The following is a 24,052-nucleotide window of genomic DNA, read 5'->3' on the forward strand; positions in this document are numbered from 1 at the left end:
TATAAAATGGAGAGAGATAAACAGCCAGCCAATCAGATCCTACCTGCCATGTCACAGACTATGGGCCAGATTCTCTAAGCTTCAAAAGTGATAAACTAGAGAGTGATAAACAGCCAGCCAATCAGCTCCTGCCTGACATTTTTCAAACACAGTCTGTGACATGGCAGTTAGCAGCTGATTGGCTGGCTGTTTATCACTTTCTATTTTATCACTTTTGAAGCTTAGAGAATCTGGCCCTATGTTTGAAAAATGTCAGTCAGAAGCTGATTGGCTGGCTGTTTATCACTCTCCATTTTATCATTTTTTTAAGCTTAGTACATCTGGCCCAAGGACTTAAACTCTGAAAGTGCAAATAGGATTACTAACGGTGATTCCCTTTAGCAAAATATAATGTCTGCAATTTGCACGCATTTCCTGCATTCAGGCCTCACATCTGGCTGATCCATTCATCTCTATGTTCATTATATCACCTCTGAGCAAATAATAATAATAATATTATATAAGTGATAATTAGTAGGATAAAACCTCATAACACAATTAGACTATATAGATGGAGGAGATGTCACCGGTATTCGACAAACACAAGAGAGAACAATCGCGAGTACAAAGTGTATGGGAGTCCCGTGTGAAAGTTGGGCAATGTGCCAAGACATTCCTCTAGGATTACTGAAGATGGTTCAACACCTGCACCTCACATCAGCTTATAGTAAAATCAACAATCCAGTCTTTTTAGCACATACCTTCTGCTCAGAGAACTTATAGACTACGTATGACTCACATTAAGTCTTATTGATGGTGTCACTAGATGTACAAGCAAAAATCCTTTTACATGCTGAAGCTCATGTAGGGTTGAACATGCGTCTGTTTCTTGTTTGTGCATAAGATACACATTTGTGTAATACACATGCACGGTAATAAACATACAGATTACAGTTAGCACTCTTTACTCTTGGAGATTAGTAACAGCGGATCGAAGCGTAGGTAAGTTTAAAGTAGGTTGGAGGGGACGGAGTTGGTACTAATTACCGGTGCATGGGTTTATTGGAGAGGCGCAGCCTGGGCCTGGGCCAGGTGCATAGTGGGCATAGTGATGATACCCACAATGTGTTGTATTCTGGGAAGAGAGAGAGGCTGCTGCCAGCTGACAGGTGAGAAATGGTGTATGACGGACCCCAGACCCATGTCAGGCCCTTCCAGCAAACTTGGGGCAGGAAATTAGTACCTGCCCGCCTAATCTTGCACCTCTAGGTAACGCAACTTTGGCATTTACTAATAACATGTCAATCCACATATGCCTGCTCTGTGCTTTCTCTATATCTATCATGGGGAAAAGCTAAGTTAAATTGTCCAAGGTGGTGCCATGCTGTTGCAGTTAGAAGAGGGAGGCTGTGTCATTGGGCCAGATGTACTAAGCTTGAAAAGTAATAAAACGGAGAGTGATAACCCACCAGCCAATCAGCTGCTACCTGCCATGTCACAGGCTATGTTTGAAAAATGACAGGTAGGATCTGATTAGTTGGTAGCTTATCACTCTCCATTTTATCACTTTTCAGGGCTTAGTACATCTCACCCTGTGTCACTAGTGCGGGATCAGAAGCAGAGTACTGCGGAGGTTTAGGTCTCTAGTGCAGATGCTGGGCAGTGTGTGGGCGTGGCTATTATGTGGTCTTGGCTAGTGTTGTGTGGATGTGACCAGTGCTTTGTGGATGGGGTCAGTCCCATGTGAGCATTACTAGTACTGCATGGGGAGTAGTCAGTGCCATGTGGGCATTACTTGTGTTGTGTGGGAGTGGCCAGCATGGAGGATTGGGAATTTAAAGTGGCCCTGGAAAATTTTCCAAAAAGTGGTCCCCTTACACGTCCACCTCACCAGCCTGCCACCTTTTACCCACACCCGCATGCCACCATCTACCCTAAGATATCCACAGAGCCAGTCTGTCACAAACATATTTCCACCCCTTGTATTGCAATATGGCTTGTCCACTTGCCACTGTACATGTTTTTTTGTTGCTTTTCTAATCCGAATTAGTCCCATGATGTTCTAATTATCATAAAAATTGTTATTTGCAAATGTATTCCACACTCTTATATATTATTTATGATAAACTATAATAGACAAACGAGCCACAACTTACTAGCAAAATATTGCCAAGGAATGTATGTGTTTCCAAAGTCAATCGATCGCTCTAGTACCCAAAGATCAGGCCGAGGGGAATTGGCAAATTTGATGAGGACATATGCAACGTGGAAAATCTAGTGACACAAAGACAAAGACATTACTTAATAGGGGGTTCAGAGAGCAGACAATGTGTAATACATTTTAATAAATAGTCTTTCAAACATCAAATAAGGATTTGCATAGTGGTTCGTGTTTTATACAATTAATTAAAATAAAATTTTCTACTTTTCAACATTTGCTTAGTTTCACGGCGGCAGTTACGTAGTCAGCATAGTGTCCCTGTCAGAATCAGTGTAGTGTTCCCGCGGCCAGCGTAGTCAGCTTGTGTCTGAGTGTACGTTCACGCCTAACCGAAGCTTACGCAGTTAGAATAGAATAGAATCAACTTTATTGGCCATGTGTGCTTGCGCACACTAGGAATTTTTTGTGGATTACAGTGCAGCATCAAGCAGGGATGAAAAGGGGGGAGGGAGACATTACATATATTACATAAAGACATTAAAAGCATTTAATTTCTAGCTACGACTATGGTGGTCAGGTCGCAAAGTAGGGACACGTTGTTTGGCTGTTGATATTGGGATTGCATTCGCTTTGATTGGATTGTTCAGGTGATGGACGGCTAACGGAAAGAAGCTTCTTGCTGATCTGGACGTTTTGACGGGGATGGACCTGAACCGTCTTCTGGATGGTAGGATGTCGAACAGGTTGTGACCAGGATGCAGCTTGTCGTTTGCGATCTTCTCAGCACGTTTCCTTACCCTGGATGAGAACAGATCCCTTATCGGGGGGAGGTCGGTCCCTATGATCCTTTCCGCAGTCTTCACTACCCTCTGCAGTTTTTGTTTGTCGTTCTCGCTTGCGCCACCGTACCAGATTGTGATCGAGGAACATAAGACAGACTCCACGATGGCGGTGTAGAATACGCACAGCAGCTCCTGTGGGATGTTGAATTTCCTGAGTTGCCTCAGGAAGAACAGGCGCTGTTGGGCCTTTTTGATGTTTGTGGTTATGTTTAATCCCCATCTTAGGTCACTGGACATGGTTGTCCCTAATCATAAAGATGTCGTCGATATATCGAACCCACATCAGGACTTTCGAAGTTAGGTGTTCATTTTTGTCATTGAATACCAGGGTTTCCTCCCACCATCCGAGAAAAATATTCGCAAAACGTCCGCAGGTTAAGACGAAATCCGTTAGTTAGCGTAGTCAGTCAGCGTTACGCAGTTAGCGCAGTCAGCGTTACGCAGTTAGCGCAGTCAGTCAACGTTGTTTCAGCGTTTATTACATTGTGTGGGAATCATTGACAATTTTTTACCTGCCTGACATGACAGGTGTGAATGTGTTTCTGAAACACCCCCATTATCCACATCAGCCTGAAGTGTGGCGAACGTATCGAGCACTGTGAGGGAACGCGGTACGCGTCCTCTCGACCAGTTCATACCCCCACTATCCACGTCGACGCGGAGTTGATTTTATAAATAGTGACGAGCACAGCGAGCCACAAAGCCCAAAGCGTGGCGAGTGCAGCGTGCCCCTCGAGGGGACACGGATTACTTGACGTGTATTCCGCGTCCCCTCCCCACGCTTCGGGCTCGTTTTACGCGTCCCTGCTGCACAAATTACTGAGATGCACAAGCGTATGAGACGCTTGTGTGTCTCAGGCAGATGGAGCACCTCTCCCCCGGCGCCCACATGATCACCTCTCCACCGGCATCCGCCAGCGCAGGGGATCTGGCGGATACCGGCGCTGTGTGAGAGACGCTCAATAGGCTTGCCAGGGACGCCGGGGGCAGAGCTGCAGATCGCGGGGACAGTACAGTAACTACGCAGGGCTGCCGCTGGGACACTACGCTAACTACGCTAGGCTGCCGTTGGGCTACGCTGACAGCGTAACATAGCCTGCCGCCGTGAAACTACACAAGTACCTTTATGTTTAATTACATTCTCTACAATTACCTCTAATCCAGTGGTTCCCAAACTGTGTGCCTAGGCACCCTGGGGTGCCTCGGGACACTTGCAGGGGTGCCTTGGATTGGTGGTCTAGGACAAATTCATAATAGTTATGGGCAATGCCTGAGGCAAAACCAGTTGATGGCCGCTAACCATGAAATATGTGGGCAAACAAAAGCAAATCTGGTTCTTCACTACATAATTGATCCTAAGGATGACCTATAAACACAATTTACTTGATTTAATATTTTTTCTAAATCTATTGACAACAAATTTTTGACCTAGGGGTGCCGTTAAAATTATTCTGATACTCAAGGGTTCCGTGGTTTGGGAGCCACTGCTCTAATCCCTCTCTATGTACTCCCCTTTTGAATCCACACCGCTGCATTCTTCTTTTTCATTGGTCAAAGCCGTACTGTACCTCATTATCTGTCAGCTGTCTCAACAGCTCTGTTGTTTTTTATTACCTCAAAAACATATGCAAAAGGGGTTCCCCTGAGTACAGATTTGGCTTTATAAAAAAAGAAGTCACACAATGCTAGGTATTGCATGTTCTAGAACTTCCATCAGTTTCTAGACCAAAAACTGCTCTTTTGCCACTATTTTCTGATTCATTCCCAAAACTAACTAGAATATTGTTGTGGTAAGGTTAATTCACTTCTGGTGCCCATCTGCCACAATAACATGGCATTGAATTTGGATTTGTCTTGCTTTCTTCATTATAGCTGATGATGGTATTTTCCAGTGCATGGATTGGAATTTTGTTTCAGGTTCATCCTGGAAGATCCATGTTTCAGTACAGCTTTTAACATTATCTAAAAAAATTAGATTTTTTTTTTTTAAATGTCTGTACGAATTTGCTTTTTATTTCTGCTTAGCAGTAAGAAGTCTTAGCACAAACTTTTGTCATGTTAAGATCTGGTTGCAAAATAAGCCTTAACGACGCCACACACCAGTGTGATTTCTTTTGAGGGGAGAAGTTGCATTCGTTCTCCCTTGAACTGTTTGGCAGCTTCCCAGGTGGCAGGATCGCATATGATACAGCGTATGCGGTCCGTTTGCATACGATGTAGGTGAAAGCAAACTGTCAGTGCAAGAGGGGTGAATCTTGTAAAACCATTCTAGAAAAGTCAAGGTGCGTACACACGGATAGATTTGGCCAACGATTCAATCTCGTTAACAATTTCCTCTGAACTCCTGCACAAACGATTTGGTGACAAATGATGAACGATTGAGCAAACGATTACACATGAACGATTGATCTTTAACGATGGTGGAGGGAGAGGGAGACAGTCAATTAGCCATACCAAATCGTTCATCGTGCATACACATGAAACGATTAGTACACATCGTTATCGATTGGTCGCTGATCTTTCTGCATGCAGGAAAGATCAGCGACCTCTACCAACGACCGTCGGGTACGCACATCGTCCGATATATCGTTCATACACACGGAACGATTTGAGCGATTGGTCGTTTCAATCGGTCGGGAACGCCCAGATCTTTTGCCAAATCTATCCGTGTGTACGCACCTTAACACACACAGCATAGTTTATTTTTTACAAGTACAAGTTTTTTTATTTAATAGCCAATCCTCATAACACAGATTTCTAGTGTCTGTAGAGTCATTTTGTAGGTCCTGGACAAAGCAATGCACTGGGGACACCTACACACCAATTTATGGAAGCAACAATCAATAACATGCCCCTCCTGCAGTCCTATACCATCTCTCAACATGTTTCCATACAGTGAATGGCTTTCAGCCTTCTGATTGGTGGAAAACTCAAGCCTTCAATCCAATCAGCATGCTGGCAGCTATTCCCCGTCTGGCTGCAGGCTGGGAGACAGGTAGAGAATGTTGTCTCGCCGCTCTGGTTGTGTGACCAGTATGCCTACACAGTAAGGCTTTACCAGCAAGTCAATGGAAAATATACTGTAGGTTAAAACACGTTTGTTAATAAGAAATAGGAAGCTTTGAAATAAAATCAAAACATAAAAATACATTTGTTCTCAATGGGTTTTGTCATTGTCCATATGTAACCAAGTTTGAAGTACACATTTGAATAATAAACATTGAAACATTCAGTTTGTGTTCTATCCAGCTGCACAACCTGATATGAATTATTATAATGAGGTTGTGCACATATGACTGTCAATTATTGGCTTGCATATTCCACATGCCCTTATACAAAGTTGACTAAATGGGCTCCTTTACAATTCAGCCTTCCCCCTTAGCCATTGTCAAACAAGTATTATATCACCAGGCAACATAGCTAATTTGCGCTTTCTTGGCATAAGAGAACATTTAGCTTTGCGTTCTGTATTTTGTCCTATGCCAAAGAGAGAAGGGAATTACAGTATGTTCATGCCAATAAATTAAACTAATCATGGGATCTCCGTGCCACCAGGGCTTCATATATAACCATTCGTTAAGAATTTGGCGATACGTCAACTTTTAGAGTAAATCAAGACAATTGCTTTATTATTCTTTTAAAAGTCATGTTTACTTAGGTTGTGAAAAAAAAGTATATACAAATTAAATACAATGGATTTTATGTTATGTTTCTGAAAGTAAATTGAATTTCAATCACTATGCTTATTGATCATTGGATATGCTTGGGTGTTTGGTTAATTTATTTTGATGTTTTGCGCTTATTATTGGAATGCTAGTTTACATACCTCCCAACTGTCTCTTTTACCGAGGGAACATCCTGGTTTTCGGGGATGTTCCCGCGTCCCTCCCGGGGCTGACAGCTTCCCATGGCGGGGGGTGGTGGGGGTGAATCCCCCGTCACTGGCTGTGCAGGCTCCATGGGGGCATGGCTAGAAGCTCACAGACCCTCCACATAGTCAAAATGGGGGTGTGGCCGTGCGTGGCCTTTATGGCAGGCCATGCCCACCATGTCCATCTTGACGGTGTTTAAAAGTTGGGAGGTATGCAGTTTATGAAGTAGTATAACAAAGGTCATATAATTGCTACCTGTAACCAGTACACCTGCAATACTTATGATATTTTACATGTAAGTTGGACAGCCAAGAGTCTGGAAGTAAAACCAATAAGGAACACGAGTTGGATCAGTTATACTAGTTAATGCTACATTAAATAACCTGGTTACCTTTTGTACTCCTTGTGACAATTTGCATGACATCGTAACTGTCCTAAGGCATCATTAATTGAAAAAAAGTTTATATATCTTTGTCTTTCTGTTGATTTTTAATCTATGGTCTAATTGATAGTTTATAATCGATTTGATATTCTGTGATGCCTATAAAAGTGTTAATTATTTAGATTTTTTTAAGCTATGTACTTTTTATATGCCAAACCACATAACGAGATCAATAATAATAATAATTTTTACAATATAATGTATTGACAGTCACCAGGTGATCCATGGAACAAATTGTGGTAATCCCACAGGTGTGATATAAGTGATGCTTCACAGTGATTGTTGTAATGTACCTTAAATAAGTGACAAGCACACTAGCTCTATATCTTCTGAGGAAACCTTTGGATACTCTGAACGGAGAAACGCGTAAAGAGACTGAAGCTGGCCATACATCTACAGGTCGATTGTCAGATTGGGCTGGTTGGAACAAAAACCTGGTAATGGATGATTGGCAGCTTTCCAGCAATTCAAAGAAAATGGTCAACTGTCATTTGCTCTCATCCATTACCAGGATGCTGTTCCAACCAGCCAGATCTGACAATCGATCTGTAGATGTATGGCCACCTTGAGACTTTGGTCGACACTTACTCTGGGTTATACTCTTCAAAGGGCACCTCAGAGTCAGCACCCTCCCTCCCCTATCCAGCCCCATGACAACTGAGATCTGTGTACAGCTGTCTTTGCCTTGGTCTGGTATATATCACTCGAGCATGACTGATGTAAAACTCAAAATGTCAAAAGTTGGGTGATTCAATAGGGACTCCTAGGGCTAGCTACACTGGAAGGAGAGGACTGGTAACACCAGATCAATACCAGATGTTTTAGGGGATTGAAGTGAAACAATTTGGCAATTCCAGAAGTGTGGTGACAACTGCAATTTATAGAAGACTGGGTCAAATACTTGGAAGATGCTGAATAGTCTGAAAATTGGGGAGCAAATTCATAGAAGATACTTTGAGTTGTAAATTGAGAAACAGACTCTATCTCAAGGTTGAAGATTATTATCGGATGCTTGGCGTCCTGTAATAAATCAAACTTGGTCTGGGTGTATCAAGTGTGGGAGTAGAAGAGCTAAACCAGAAGCCAGGATTTTGGCATAGATTTTCAGATCGACGTTTAATCTGTCAGGCTTTGGAATCACCACAATGTCCGCCAATCGTTTCAGGTGCAAAATAGGCGCCCTCTAAAACATTTTTAAAAAGAGAGTTTTTTGGTGTAGGGCCAATTCTTTCGAAATGTAAAATTGGGCTGTAAAGCCATCAGGGACCAAGACAGCGGAGGTATGTATAGAACGTATAGCAGCTATCGTCTCTTCCTCTGAAATATGAGTATTTAGTATAGACAGTTGAGATTCGGTAAGAGTAGGCAATGGAGTGGAGGACAGATACTATTGTAATCCATCAGTTCCAATAGCAGAGGAAAAAGAGGAATCCGTTAAATTATAAAGAGAGCTATAAAATGTTTGGAATTCCTCATCATTTCGGATAAGTGAGGGAGTCTAAATTCTGGGAGTATAATTTGTCTAGAGTACTTAATGCTTGCTGGCGTCGCAGTTTGTTGGCCAGTAGAGAGTCAATTGTATCAGCTTTGTCATAAAACCGTTGATGCACTTTTTGTAAAATAGTTGTAGCACGGTGTGATAAGAGGGTATTTAATTGACCTCTCAGAGTCTCTACTTGTGAAAACACAAAACACTATGGGTCATTTTGTGTTGGAATAATAGCTTGGAAAGTTAAGGTTCTAGAGACTGAATGCTAGAGGGAGAACTGCCCTGCCCAGTTCCTAGAAGGAACACTATGTATACAACTACACAATGCCAGCAACATTGCCATAAAACGTCAATAAAACAGACCTTTTCCAGGCGTCCGCTAAGTAGCTGTCACCAACTCTTCTGACCCTTAATTGCAACTCTGACTCTGTGCAGACATCGCCTCTACATCTACCGCAGAATCAGGCCCAAGATCACAGCACAGCATGTGGAATAACTGAACAACAAAGCCAACCTAGGTTGGTATGGAGCGCCTACCAAGAGTGATTTAATCAACACAGCAGCTGCTTAAGGGAGTAGTCAGCTCCCAATTATACAAGAAAAAACAACAATAAAAGGTAAAGCAGCGCTGTAAATTACAATGAAAAATTTATTGTACACGATAATAAAAACATAAATTATACATTAAAAAATGAACCATTGGCATGTGCAGATTTTAAATAATGATGTATTGGTGGACCCAATATTTATAATCACCAATTTGGAGGTAGAATTCTACCTCCAAATTGGTGATTATAAATATTGGGTCCACCAATACATCATTATTTAAAATCTGCACATGCCAATGGTTCATTTTTTAATGTATAATTTATGTTTTTATTATCGTGTACAATAAATTTTTCATTGTAATTTACAGCGCTGCTTTACCTTTTATTGTTGTTTCAGCATGTGGAATATGCTGCTGTTTTAAGCTGTTTTATAACTCTATTTTGAAAGTGAATGTTCCATCCTCTAGCCTTTAGCTGGCATTGGCATATCAATTAAGGTCCTTATACCTTATATACGTGAGCATTGATTATGAACATACTTATTTTAGCATCATGAAATGTTTTTGTTAGTTGATGCTTCCCATGCCCCCGCTGACTGCTCCCAGTCCATCAGCTCCTGGTGCTGCCAGCACCTGGCTCAGCTATCTGCTCTGATCATTGTAGCCAGCCCAAAGCATGACTTCCACCAGCCGGGCTTAAAGTGGTCATGCAGAGGTGGAGGAACTCATATCTCTATGCCACCTAATTATCACCCCTCCCCTCCCCCCATTAGGCAGAGACAGTGGTAGGGTTTTTGGCATCCCCCTGCAAACTACAGAAGAATGCTTTTCTGTGAGAATTACTGTGCAGGGCCAATGTGGAGGTTAAAATGTTCCACCTCACTTTAACCCCTGGCTTTAATGCCCCTAGGCATTTGTCTAGCTTGCCTATGAATGCAGCCAGCTCTGGGTGTGGCTCCCATTCTGGACTGCTCTGCAGGGTCATATCTGCAACGGCCACTAGGAAGGAAGTTTAGGAGCAGAGCATTTTGCTCTTTATTAAATGGGTCATGTTGGGAGGAATGCTGGATTCTGGCTCTGCATGAAGAAGTTTGTCAGGTGGCCCATAACTCGTCATAATATTCTGCCTGAAGTGTGGAGGAGTGCAGACTGCAGATATGCTGAATCCAGTGGCGTATATATAATTGGTGACGCAGTGCAGATGGGCCCACACCGAATATACTGCACCCATTTTTTTTTAAATATACCCTCTACACTAGTCCCGCTACACCAGCTGCATTGCTGTTAACATTCACAGGAAAAATGTCCGCTGCGCCTTTTTTCCACAGATCTGCTCATACACAGTAAGGTCTGAGCACTCTAGTGCTGGTGCAGAGAGGAGGAGGCCTGGATGGTGAAGGCTGCATATGGGCAGCGGCGAAACTATAGAGGGTGCAGGGGATGCAGCTGCTATGAGGCCCGGCGGGTTGGGGGCACACAATCCCCTGCACCCTCTTGAGTTTGTACTGACCCGGTCAGCGGCGGTGGGTCGCACAGTGAAGGGGGAGGAGGGCACGTTGAACCAGGCTCTCCCCTACCATTTCCTATGCCCTCTGGTAGTGCTGTTGCTAGGGTTTTACATCACGATCTACATACCCTGCTGCCAGCGCTGTGACGAGGAGACCCGGTGCTGTGTATGCGGAAGACCCGCTGCTACGCCCACGGGAGACCAGCCGCTACATCCGCAGGAGATCCGTCCCCAAGTCAGCGGGAGACACAACCCTGAGGCAGCATGAGACACGGCCCTGAGGCAGCGGGAGACATTGCCATGAGGCAGCGGGAGACATGGCCCTGAGGCAGCGGGAGACATGGCCCTGAGGCAGCGGGAGACACTGCCATGAGGCAGCGGGAGACACTGCCATGAGGCAGCGGGAGACACAGCCCTGAGACACCGGGAGACACAGCGAGAGACACTGCCATGAGGCAGCGGGAGCCACTGCCATGAGGCAGCCGGAGACACAGCCCTGAAACAGCAGGAGACACTGCCATGAGACAGTGGGAGACACTGCCATGAGGCAGCCGGAGACATGGCCCTGAAACAGCGGGAGACACGGCCCTGAGGGGCAATAATTCACTAGGTAAAACCATGCCATTCTCTCTCACTAGTGCTCCCACACCTCCCTTTCTCTCTCTCTCTTGCTCCTCACTACAATGCCCCCCCCCCCCATACACACACACACCCTAAGGGACATTGTAATAACAACAGTAGGGGGGCTCCTTTCAAGATTTTGCTATGAGACCCACAAAGTTCTAGTTACGCCCCTGCACATGGGCCTCCTCCTCTATTAAAACAACCCTGGCTGATTCAGTACATAGAGCTTATAAAGATGTTTTCTGTCCAAAAAAACAAGGATCAGGAAAAAAATATAATCATTTTTCCAATAGTAAAAAAAATGTATTTCATAGAATTAGAATGAGCTGAATTCATTTGACTTGTATGTCACTTATTGTTACTGTAACTGTCAAAGATGCATGTTGAAACTAATTGCTTCTATTTACCACTGGGCCCCTTGTATATAAATCCCGCTCAGAAAGAATGATAGGAGATCATGAAAAGCTGCCATTCTGATGTGGTAAGTAGAGCAGAATTCTACAACTAGACATAATGAGGTATTATACAAAATGTGGTTGAATAGATTAGTATCAACTTCATTATGTACAAATTGAAAATCTAAGAAAATAGAAAAGAAAATAGTTCTTAGAATCAGGTTTGATAGATTGGTAAATCCACATTAACCACATATTTTTTTTGTATATTGCTGCAACAATGACACATATTTTGGCCTATAGGAGAGAAAGATTCCCAAATTACTCTTCTCCTTACAACTTAAGACCACTGAACCGAGAGAAGCACTGGCAAAGATTACTGGAAAATGCACAAACTATCCAACTGTAATAGCAGCTTCCAAAATGAATTTTGTCTTGAATGCAAAAATGTATAGTCAATGCAAATTTTTAAGTAAACTTACAGATAAGAACTCATAATAAATACATGCATTTCTAAAAATGACTATATCAGTGCTAAAAGAGTCATAAACAGGCAGTTTTATTATGAATGTTAAAAAGGAACAAAGAATAAACATTATTCTGATGTAGCACATGAATTTGATGCCAGTGGTTACACGAAACAGATGTGTGGAATTTTGTGCAGTGCTGTAGAAATCGTCAGTAAAATGCCACATTTTATTTAGGGAAGACTGAGAGGAAACTTTAACTGTAACCTTAAGGTTTAATGTGATACATGAATGCAGCAATGAGTGATGTACATGTAGCAGCGGTGAAGTACATGTAGCAGCGGTCGTTAATATTATTGTATATTACAAAGGATAACAAAGTACTGCGCAAAGAATACAGAAGACTTAAATGATTCAAGCCCACACAACTTAAGGAAGTGATTTTTCTTCAATTTGATTCATTAAAATCAGCTCCCATACGAGATAGGCCGATGGTTAATATACCTAAACCTTCCTCGAAGAGAAAACGGCACAAAAATTTGGTTTTCAAGATTAGCGCGTTCAGAGATACAGATGTGCTGCGGGGACGTATACTATGTAAGGATAATACACACTGACAGAATAAATTGGTGTAGCCTGCATTTTATAAATACCTCGCTGACTGACATGCCCATATTCCATGTCATAAAAAAGCTTAATGTGCAGTCAGGGTTCACACCTTGCACTGACTGTCTTCACCAATACTTATCTATTGTAGAGTTCTAAGGTCAATTAGATGTCAGGGTGTACAGCAATACGCAATGACACGTGCCATAATCTTACTGGGAAAGCCAGTCTTAGATTTAGTTGTGTTTTAATGATTAGACATTCAAATCAATTCAACTAAAAATATGCAACTTTTGGATTGGTTGATTGAGTTAACACTATTATTGGCAGGACAACAAGTAACCTTGAAATTAATTGAATCCTTTGACTTACTGACTTACAAGATGATCTACAATGACCACTTCCTATATCTAGTTAATAATTATTTTCAGTAATAAACTAAGTTATAGCAGTTACTTCCAACCAAAGGTTTTATTGCACATATGTATTAAAGTCCATTTAAAGTTTAGTAGCAACAGCTGTCCATGTTGTAGTTACTGTATGTGCAGCACCGTAGACATCATCCCCTAATCGGCCACACCTAAACCGCTGTCCGTGGTGCTGATTGGAGGCGTGCCATAATGGGCCACATTATCCAGAAATTCTTCTATTAAAAGCAAACTATCTATTAATGCTAATTTTGGGATAAGACACATTATAGCAGGATAGGGTCTTCCCCACAAGGTTTCATGTGCGTAACTGGTTAAGCTGAAATGATACAATATACAGCATATATCGTCTTTACAAAACAAAATGTATATATGCATTTTAACTTCATTTACCTGCCCAAGATCTATAGTGACATTGACTTCATTGTATTTCATGCCCAGAGACAATGGGGGGCTTTGCCACCAACGCTCTGTACCGTCAATGGCGTTGGATGCCGGATGTGCTTTATTAGGATCAGAAGAGTCACAGAAATCACAGGACTGCCCCTGTAAGAGAAAAACAAACAATGGTTGTGTTGCCTGTAACAATATATATTCAGGGTCACAATCTCGCCTAAGAAAGGAGGGCATACTGTATGGTAGGGAAATTATATCAGGAACTTATCTCGTAACGGTCATAGGAGAAACTGGTGACTCTGAGCAATGCAGTCAATGCACATATTAAAGTGTGACAAAGTCTTCTGTATCCTCAATAAAAGTTTAGATCTAATTACCCCATTCCCCAATAAAACAGCTTTTTTTTTACCAGGTCGACACCTTTCACATGGGTGCAGCATCTTGAAGGCCGGTGAGAAAACATGGTGTAAAAGGGGTATAACTCAGGGTTGCCTACATTTCAGCTGCCCTCTCTGGTAGAGGGCAGCCAGCTAGCCGAAAAAGGGGGTGGACATGTCGTGGAGGGGTGTGGCCGGAAGCAGGGCTGAAACTCTGCTGTATTTGGGGCGTGGCATCGTGGCCATGCCCCCCACATTGCCATGCCGGAATTTCAGGCATTGCAGAGTGGGGGGCGGGGCCACAATTATGCGATTTGCATCATCAGGTCCACGAGGACACCCCCGCCGAGTGGGATTGCGGGAGGCTGGCGGGACTCCGGGAGGCCTGCCCGCCTTCCAGGAGCCTCCTGCCCAATCCGGGAAGGTAGGCAACCCTGGTATAACTGAGCCCACTAAGTACTCATAGTAGGTTAATTGGCTGCTGAATAAAATGTGTGTGTGTGTGTATATGTGTGTGTGCAAGGCCGGCTCTACCACTAGGCAGCTTTAGGCAGCTGCCTAGGGCGCAAGGATCTAGGGGGGCGCCACCAAGTCTGCCTATCAAAAAATAAAGGATGTCTGTGAGGATCCTTGTTGTACTTAATGCAGGTGGTTGCTGTGGAACCTCTACGACCTCACCTCCATACTTTCTCTTGAGGCATACTTCCCTATTTGGCTTCCCTTTCTTCCTGTACTCTGTTGTGGGTGGCAAAGGGGAGGGTGCTGGGGGCCTCCAGAGAAAGCAAGAGTCTTGCCCACCTACCTGGGGGGCTGGGAGGACCGTTCAATTTTGGGAGGCTCCCTGCTATTCCAGAATGTTAATCAAGTATGCATTAAGGGGTTGGAAAATGGTTATTGGTGGCAGTACTGGGGGGGGTGGCAGTAGGCTGGAGTTTTGCCTAGGGTGCTGGGAAGCCTTACACCGGCCCTGTGTGTGTGTGTGTGTGTGTGTGTGTGTGTGTGTGTGTGTGTGTGTGTGTGTGTGTGTTAGGGAATTTATATTGCAAGCTACTATGGAGCAAGGTCTAAGGTGAATAGCAAATCTACACTGTACAGTGGTGAGTAATTAGAGATGTTCTGTATATACATGTCAGCAATAATACAATAGAAAAGTGATCCTGAAAAATAGTTGAATATTTACTTCATTTAGTAATTCACTCAAAATAAAAGCAATAATGAAGCACTTTGTTATAGTAAGAAAATTACCAGTGGTATTAAATGTGAACTGAAAATCCAATGCCTAAAGTAGGCCCAACTCCTGCATACATTTGAAATGTACTGTGTATATGGCTTATACTTCTGCTGTAGTATACTATATGCTTGTGAACGTGAGAAGGGTAGTTCCTGCATGCAAAGTACATTACAATAATGTGCAGCTTCACAGTTATATAACAGGAGGTGTGGCTGTAAACAGGAGGTGTGGCTATAAACAGGAGGTGTGGCTATAAAACATTGAACTCTCCAACCCTGATGCTGATTTTAGTTCTACCAGCTATACCCCTATTTATACTGTATTTTTGGTACTTGTTTCCTAGCACGGCCACAATCGCGGCCATCGGGTGTAATTTTTAGTGGCCTGCGACGCGACCGACGCGATGCCCCCGATTTTTCCATTGAAATGCATTGAAAACAGTGAAAATCGCGTCGGTCGGGTCGTATGCGGCAAAAAATGCTTAAATGGTCCACACGCGATGGCCGCGATTTCCCCATAGGGAACAATGTTAAATGCCTCAATTTACCCGCGATGACAGCGATTTCCCATAGGAAACAATGTTAAATGGGTCAATTTACCCAAATCATCATAGGGAACAATGGTAAATGGGCCAGAAACCCCCCAAAACACCCCTGAACATTGACATGTCCCCCCAAAAGTATTTCACGCCACCCCGCGATCAACGTAAACCCGAAGCGTGGCGAGCGCAGCGAGCCCGCGAGGGGCGGCGGTACGCGTCCTCCGACCTTTTCATACCCCCACTATTCACGTCGGCGTGGAGTTGAGAATAGAATAGTGTGGCGAGCACAGCGAGCCACCGAGCCCGAAGCGTGGCGAGCGCAGCGAGCCCCGCGAGGGGATGCGGATACCTTCACAGGTAAACGCGTCCCTTCGCGGGCTTCACAGGTATCCGCGTCCCCTCGCGGGGCTCGCTGCGCTCGCCACGCTTCGTGCTCGGAGGCTCGCTGCGCTCGCCACACTATTCTATTCTCAACTCCACGCCGACGTGGATAGTGGGGGTATGAAAAGGTCGGAGGACGCGTACCGCTGCCCCTCGCGGGCTCGCTGCGCTCGCCATGCTTTGGGTTCACGTTGATCGCGGGGTGGCGTAAACTACTTTTGGGGGGACATTTCAATGTTCAGGGGTGTTTTTGGGCCATTTACCATTGTTCCTATGATAATTTGGTTAAATTGAGCCATTTCACATTGTTTCCTATGGGAAATCGTTGTCATCGCGGGTAAATTGAGGCATTTAACATTGTTCTCTATGGGGAAATCGCGGGCATCGCGTCTGGCCCATCGCACCCGATTTTTTAGTGCATGTGATGGCCGCGATGCCCACGATTTTACACCCGATGACCACGATCATGATCGTTGTGGCCGTGCTAGGAAACAAGTACCATATTTTTCAACACAACCTGTACGTTACCTTGTCATTTGTTTTTTTTGTTTGCTATGCACGGCGCTGCGGACACTTTGCGGCGCCTTATAAATAAACGTACTACTACTACTAGGTCTATTTTCAGATCATTAAAAACCACACATTCTTCTCCTTTCATCTTCCCAATAAATAGGTTTGTCGGAATCATAGAAAATACAATTTCTACATTTCTGCTTGTATGGATTATAGAAATTAATTACTTTTTAACAATCTTAATCTTCGGATCCAGAATATTCTTTAGCGAGCCCACCAAAAGTAATGCAAGAAGCAGCCCACTTCAAGGAACCGGGAATACGTCCAAACAAACTGCGCCGAACCTTGAAGGATGAGTTGCATGGTGGACAGTGTAAAAATAACCCATTCACATCAGTGGAATTAATACATCAGATAAGGGGCCTGATTCAGACCTGCTTGCTTTTATTCTGGATGGAGATCACCGAAAAGGGGGCAGGTGCTGATGTCATGTGACATAACATTACATAATGAGCATTTATGCAATCCCCAAACCCTCTCTACTTGCAAGAAATTGAGCCTGTACATGCTCTGAGGACTCTGGTACTGCACAGACATCATAATGCTAAGGAAGTCCCTGGATGAACGTAGATACAATGTGTAGAGGATGCATGGTGTAAGATACCCTTGACTTGGGAGCCTGCATGTGCCACTCCCTGCACCCATTATAAATGTGCCAGTGGTCCACTCCTTAAATGTCCATAAATAACTCCCAACTACCTGCAGCACTCGCCAAACGCATCCACACTGATAGGAGCATGATGAGCACATGCACAAAGTGCGCACAAGCAGGATACACATGATCAGGAGAGGCTCCCTGCAGCAACGCTTGGAGCCCTGAAAGCTAAAACATCTACAGGCCCCTGACTTATATCTGCCATGGAGCCTGGTGATACGGGGGGTTATTCTGGTTGATTTGCTCAGTTGCAAATTCGCATCCTTGTGAGTCAACCAAACCCCGCCTTGCAAATGTAACATCCATTTAGAGTCCACGGGAGAATGCCCAAATCTATTGATGGTCGCTGGTCATTTAAAGATGTGGTGCGTTTAAGCATATGTAAGGTTGCTCTGAGCAACCTTACATATGTAACACCCCCTTCTGTAGTATGCGAAGTGAGGGTATATATGTACCAGATGATGTAGGTGTATCTCACCTCTGAACTTTATTGGCAGTGCCTCCACCCGAATCACGGCTTCTCTTCTGGGGAGTGTTCTGGAAGTACACCAGGGGGAGATTCGGGAAACCCCCTGCCCAGTACTAATATGCTGTGACACACTGTGTGCTGCAGAAGCCAACTTGGCACATTTATTTAACTGGGGCAACTAAATGCAGCTTTTGTAATTTTATATGAAAATCATACATTGGAATGACATGACAGAATGACGGGAAAAATACAATAATAGGACATTGGGGATGAAAGCATAACACCAGCTCCTAGCTTATACTGTGAACAATCGCTTAGCACAATAACTCTAAATGACTCCAACAGTCTCTGACATAAACATCACTTGTCATACACTGTTACACTGACTCAGTATCTCAGAGACTAACCTTACAGGTGCTGGCTAATGGGAATAACCACATGTGCTGTATGTAGCATATTTACTTATAACTCTACAATACCTTCCATGCACAATGATACCACACACAACCACACAAATGGAGCAGTGCACTGCAAGTTGGGGCCCTTCTATATTGATGTAAGCATGGCTTGGAAACACTCTCTGTCCAGTTTACAGCTTTGCAGGAGTTGTTAATCCTTTGCAGTAAAGTAGAACAATCCCAGTGTGTACACTTGTATGCAGCAACAAATAGTAATTCCTCAGCTTGTATCCTTGCTTAGGTGTATCCTGAGACTTGTAGTTCCACAGCTTTTATTTATCATCAGGGGAATACCATGGAGTATAAGTTCAAATGCATGATGCTTGCTGCATATTTACCTGCCCTCCCATCTATCCCTAACTCTTCAGCCCTTGTGGCCAGACACAGTCCAAACCCCACTTAAATAACAGTTACTTATCTGCACACATGGGGATCACAAGACTTGAACTTGATTCTCACTCAAGATGGCTGACTAGCAATGTGTCCTTCCTCAGAGGTGCATGCAAGCCTCTCCCTGGTGCTCCTCACTGTCACTTCACAGCACTCCCTCTGGCTCTGGAATCCTTCTTCAAACTGTGAGTTCTGTCTATATCAAGAATATTGTGACTTCTTGTACAGGGTCCCCTCTCCTGGACTTCTCACACAGCACAGTCTCTCTCTCTGGATACTCTTTGATCTCCTCTCCCTCATGCACTGGGGGATTCCAGTCCTCCCACACACAGATCCGGTTTTAGCTCCTCCCCCTTTTTACAGTGGCCTCCTGGGAGGTGTAGTTTCTCTTCCTGGAATGTTAAAAGACATTGTCCATCTCTCTCCTTATTTGTGTAGAAGTTATTAGTAGCCTCTGGGTGCTCAAGTCCAACTGCAGCACTCCCAGGGGTTACACACTCCCCCTGTGGGGCAAGTCCATAATGAACAGATGATGCGGCTTGTCCCACAACCTGAAAATTAATAGGGGTTAAGACATCCTGTCTAAATAAACTTTCACAGTCATACTCAACAAGCCCTGTCGTAATAGATATGGGAGTTACATAAGGCCACTGGTAGACCCAGCAAGGATGAATCATCCTAGGAACCTCACTTATTTGACCTGGACTATCATAAGTCAGCATCATTGGAGCTCTAGGTGTCCTTTTAGGCCGACCTTGAACTGCTGGGGTCCCTTCCTCTCCCCCTGACACTCCTCTGGGGCATTCAGTATTCTTCACATCTGGAACAACCACATCCCTATCAATGTCATTGATTGGTTCAAGTCCTTCCTCTGGATGCTGGGAATCTAACCTTCCCGATATCCTTGGGTTGATGCCTATTTCATATGGTATGGAAACCATAGGTATACTTTCTTCTACTTGTGGATGTCTCATAGGGGCCCCCTCGGTAGACCCAGTGAACCTTGGGATATCTTGTATGCAATTAATTTCTCTTGATGGCCCTGGAGCATCATAACCCCAATCATCTTCTTCCTCATTATCTTCTGTGAGAGGCTCTCTGAATCTTTTTGATCTTCTGCTTGTGGACACTTTAGGCACATCTTTTTCTTGCTCTTCCCAGAACCTGGTTTCAGCTTTGAGGGGGAGCAAATGCTGTCGGTGGTAGGTCTTTATAGGGCCTGTCTGTCCTTCAGGTTTTATCGTGTAGGCTGGGATGTCTGGCAATTTTGCAATCACAACATGAGGATCCTTTCTCCATCGATTGGCTAACTTGTGTTTACCTGGGATGCCCAAGTGTCGAAGTAGAACCCTATCACCAGGCTCCAGAACATGCTCCTTGACCCGTAAATCAAATCGACGCTTGTTTCGTTGTCCAGCTTTGGATGCAGCAGCTTCAGCTATTCTGTAGGCCTCATTTAGTTCCTGTTTCAGCTGCTGTACATATTTTAAATGGGGCCTTTCTTTAGGGTCAGCAGTGTCTACTCCAAAACAGATGTCGATTGGTAATCTAGCCTCTCTTCCGAACATTAGGCGATATGGTGAGTATCCTGTGGACTCGTTTTTCGTACAGTTGTAAGCATGCACCAACTGGCTGATGTGCCTACTCCAATGTGCCTTTTTATTAGTGTCCAGAGTGCCCATCATGCCCAAAAGTGTCCGATTGAACCTTTCTGGCTGGGGATCTCCTTGAGGGTGGAAAGGAGTAGTTCTTGATTTCTTTATCCCGCACACAATACACAGTTCTTTTATGAGCTTGCTCTCAAAGTCCCGACCCTGATCTGAATGAATGCGGGCAGGCAATCCATAATGGACAAAGAACTTCTCCCATAGGATTTTGGCCACCGTCACAGCCCTCTGGTCTTTTGTTGGGTAGGCTTGAGCATAACGAGTGTAATGGTCTGTCACAACAAGAATGTTACAAATGTTGCTCTCATCTGGTTCCACTGACAGAAAATCAATGCAGACTAACTCCAAGGGGCCATTGCTGGAGATGTTCTTTAACGGTGCTGCCTTCTCTGGGAGTGCTTTACGGAGTATGCATTTCCCACAAGATTTACAATAAGCTTCAATGTCTTTCTCCATTTTCGGCCAATAAAATCTATCTGAAATTAAAGTCATGGTTTTCTCTATTCCCAGGTGGCCGTGGTTATCATGCAAAGCACGGAGGACCATGGGACGGTGCTTCTCGGGTAATACAAGCTGGCACCTCTCTCTCCCATCTTTGTGACTGGTTTGTCGAAACAGTATCCCCTGCTTTACCACCAAGGACTCCCTCTGTCGGTTCAGCAAGACAGCTTCCTCCGTTTTTAAACTCTCCTGGAGGAGTCTTTGTCTGTGTTTTACAGACCACCTAACTGCTGCTATAGAAGAGTCATTCTGCTGATCTTCTCTGACTTGGCATGGACTTAGCTTTTGAAGATCACTGAGCTCCAATTGACTCAACCAGCAATATTGTCTTGGTAGTGCATCTATTGTGGCACCTAAGGCTGTTAGGCACTCTTTGACTGGGGGCACCACAACTCGCCCCTCGTGGCACATCCCCTTCACATCTGGAGCAGGCACCTCTATCCATTCATCTTCTTGAGACTCCACAAACCTGCCCGGTAATCTTGACAAAGCATCTGCATCTACATTGCTTTTTCCTGGTCTGTACTTTATGGTGAAATTGTAAAGGGCCAGGGCCGCCAACCATCTGTGCCCCGTTGCATCTAGCTTTGCTGTGGTTTGCACATAGGTAAGAGGATTGTTGTCTGTGTGCACTTCAAATGGTACTCCATATAAATAGTCATGAAGTTTGTCAACAATTGCCCACTTAAGGGCCAGGAACTCCAACTTGTGCACTGGGTAGTTTCGTTCACTGGGTGAGAGGCCTCGACTGATGTAGTAGACTGGTCTCAGCTTTCCTTCTTTCACTTGGTATAGCACTCCTCCAAGTCCCTCGAAGGAAGCATCTACATGAAGAATATATGGCAACTCTGGATCAGCATATGCCAGAACGGGTGCTTGAATCAGGCAGTTTTTCAAACCCTCAAATGCTTGTTCACACGATTCATTCCACCTTTCACCAAAGGTATCATTTACCCGGAACAATGGTTTTTCTTTCTGGTGAGAGCCTCTTGGAGCTGGGTAACCCCGAGTTAGATCTGTAAGAGGTTTGACAAGTTTACTGTAGTTGGGGACAAACCGTTTGAAGAAGTTACCAAACCCCAAGAATGACCTTAAGTCCTTCAGTTTTGTTGGTCGAGGCCATTCTATCACTGCTTCTATCTTTGCCGGATCTGTAGAAATTCCATTCCTGTCCACAATATGTCCCACATACTTGACTTTGGCTTGGCAGAAACTACACTTGTCAAGAGATAACTTCAACCCCTTCTTCATTAAGCGATCCAGCACCTTGAGGAGTCTTTCATTGTGCTCTTCTAATGTTCGGCCAAATACTATCAAATCGTCCAAGTAGACCAGCACTTCTCTGAAGTTCATGTCACCCACAACTTCATCCATGTATCTTTGGAAAGTGGCTGGGGCTCCTTTTATTCCTTGTGGCATTCTTTTAAACTGAAAGAATCCAACTGGACAGATGAAAGCGGTTTTGTCAGCATCCTTCCGACTCATCAATATCTGATAGTATCCACTGCGTAGGTCCAGCACAGAAAACCACTTGCTTCCCTGAAGACAGTCAAGGGCTTCATCTATCTTAGGGACTGTGTACTGGTCCGGAATAGTGCGCTTGTTTAAAGTCCGATAATCCACGCACATCCGTATTTTCCCATTCTTCTTTCTAGCTACTACAATAGGGGATGCATAGGGGCTCTCTGATTTCTCAATTACATCATTCTCGAGCATCTCTCTTAAATGTTCTCGAACATCATCCAAGTCAGCAGGTGCTAGGCGTCTTGACCGTTCTCGGAAAGGCCTGTCATCTGTCAGCCTGATGTGGTGTTCTACCCCTTTGGCTTGGCCCAAATCCCAGTCCCCTGAGGAGAAGGCAGCCTCTCTTTGCAGCATCTGCTCAACAAGCCATTGTTTGTCTTCTTGACCAGCATCACTTCCAGCAAAGCAGTGATCAAAACTTTGCATGTGTAATTTGGTATCTTTTGAAGAACTCTTTCCCTCTTCCTTCTTCTTATAAGCATCCAAACACATAGGGTGAATTTTAAGAGTTTTACCATAATTTGCCCCTCCTGCCTCTTTGCACCATTTGGCCAGTATCTCAAACAAGTGGGAGTTTGTTCCAATAATCACTGGGACATCTCGAGGTTCTCCTTCACTATTAGGGCAAACAAGTGCAACCACCTCTACCTCCTCTTCTATTCCAGCTATTTCTTTTGGGAACTTCAATGGTACAGTGATGTATCCGAGGTAGGGATAACTCTTGTCACTCAAGCCCCAGATAGTCAGTCCACATAATGGCTTGATGGGGAAGTCAGACAGATTCTTTCGGTACCAGTTCTCAAACACAATGGACACTTGAGAACCACTATCTAGCAAAGCTATACATGATCTTCCATTCAACGATGCAGGAACATGAGGCGTAGGGCCTAGCAATCCTTCAGGAAAATGGCTCCATCCTGGGTTAGAGTTCCCCACAGTGTTAATGTTCACTTTCTTTAGAGGGCCAGTGTGGGGTATCCTGGTCCTCCCCCTCAGTTTTCCGCCGGCTTCCCATTCCTTGGGCATGGTGAAGGAGACCTCCTCTTTCTCCACCTATGTGAACATTGTCTAGCGAAGTGCCCAACTTCTCCACAATTGAAACACTCTCCCTGCCTCCGAGCAGAGATATCTTCTGACATGGGTAGTCGTTCTGCAAGGTGGCCTTTCTGCATCTGGGACTGGATCTGTTTCTGCATCTCCAACAGCTGGGCAATCTGTTCCCCTTGTTTCTCCACAATCTTCATTAGCTCAGCACCGGGAAGGGCAGCATCAGGTTTTGGCTGTACAACCTTGACTTTCTTGGTCACCCTTTCTCTGGACTCGACTATAGATTCCTCTTGCTTAACATCCTCTATTAGCTGAAGGAAGGTAGGTGATGTTTTCCCAAGTTGAGAATTTCTTATCTTCATTGCTACTGGGTCAAGGGACAAAGCTCCCCTTAACAACTGTTGCATACGCATGTTGTCCACTTCTGCTAGGGATATCCCTTTCTTTGATACGATAAAATGGATAAGCTTGTCCAGCCGATAG

The 24,052-nt window shown here is 44.2% G+C and overlaps 1 protein-coding gene across 2 annotated transcripts in view; it reads right to left on the reverse strand.

The window, feature by feature from the left end:
- Positions 1-24,052, reverse strand: part of LAMA3 (laminin subunit alpha 3) — a 208,285-nt gene that overhangs the window by 178,569 nt on the left and 5,664 nt on the right. The window contains exons 1-3 of one of the 2 annotated variants that reach the window (XM_083187512.1): positions 17,026-17,595; positions 13,753-13,905; positions 2,136-2,253 (exon numbers count right to left, since the gene is read on the reverse strand). In XM_083187512.1, coding sequence (XP_083043638.1) covers positions 2,136-2,253; positions 13,753-13,794 — 160 coding nt within the window. In that variant the 5' untranslated portion in view covers positions 13,795-13,905; positions 17,026-17,595. Of the gene's footprint in view, positions 1-2,135; positions 2,254-13,752; positions 13,906-17,025; positions 17,596-24,052 lie in introns of those variants that run through there. The other variant, XM_083187511.1, reaches the window with a different exon arrangement.

Source organism: Crinia signifera, chromosome 5, assembly GCF_055691185.1.
Source record: "Crinia signifera chromosome 5, ASM5569118v1, whole genome shotgun sequence".
Taxonomy (NCBI): domain Eukaryota; kingdom Metazoa; phylum Chordata; class Amphibia; order Anura; family Myobatrachidae; genus Crinia; species Crinia signifera.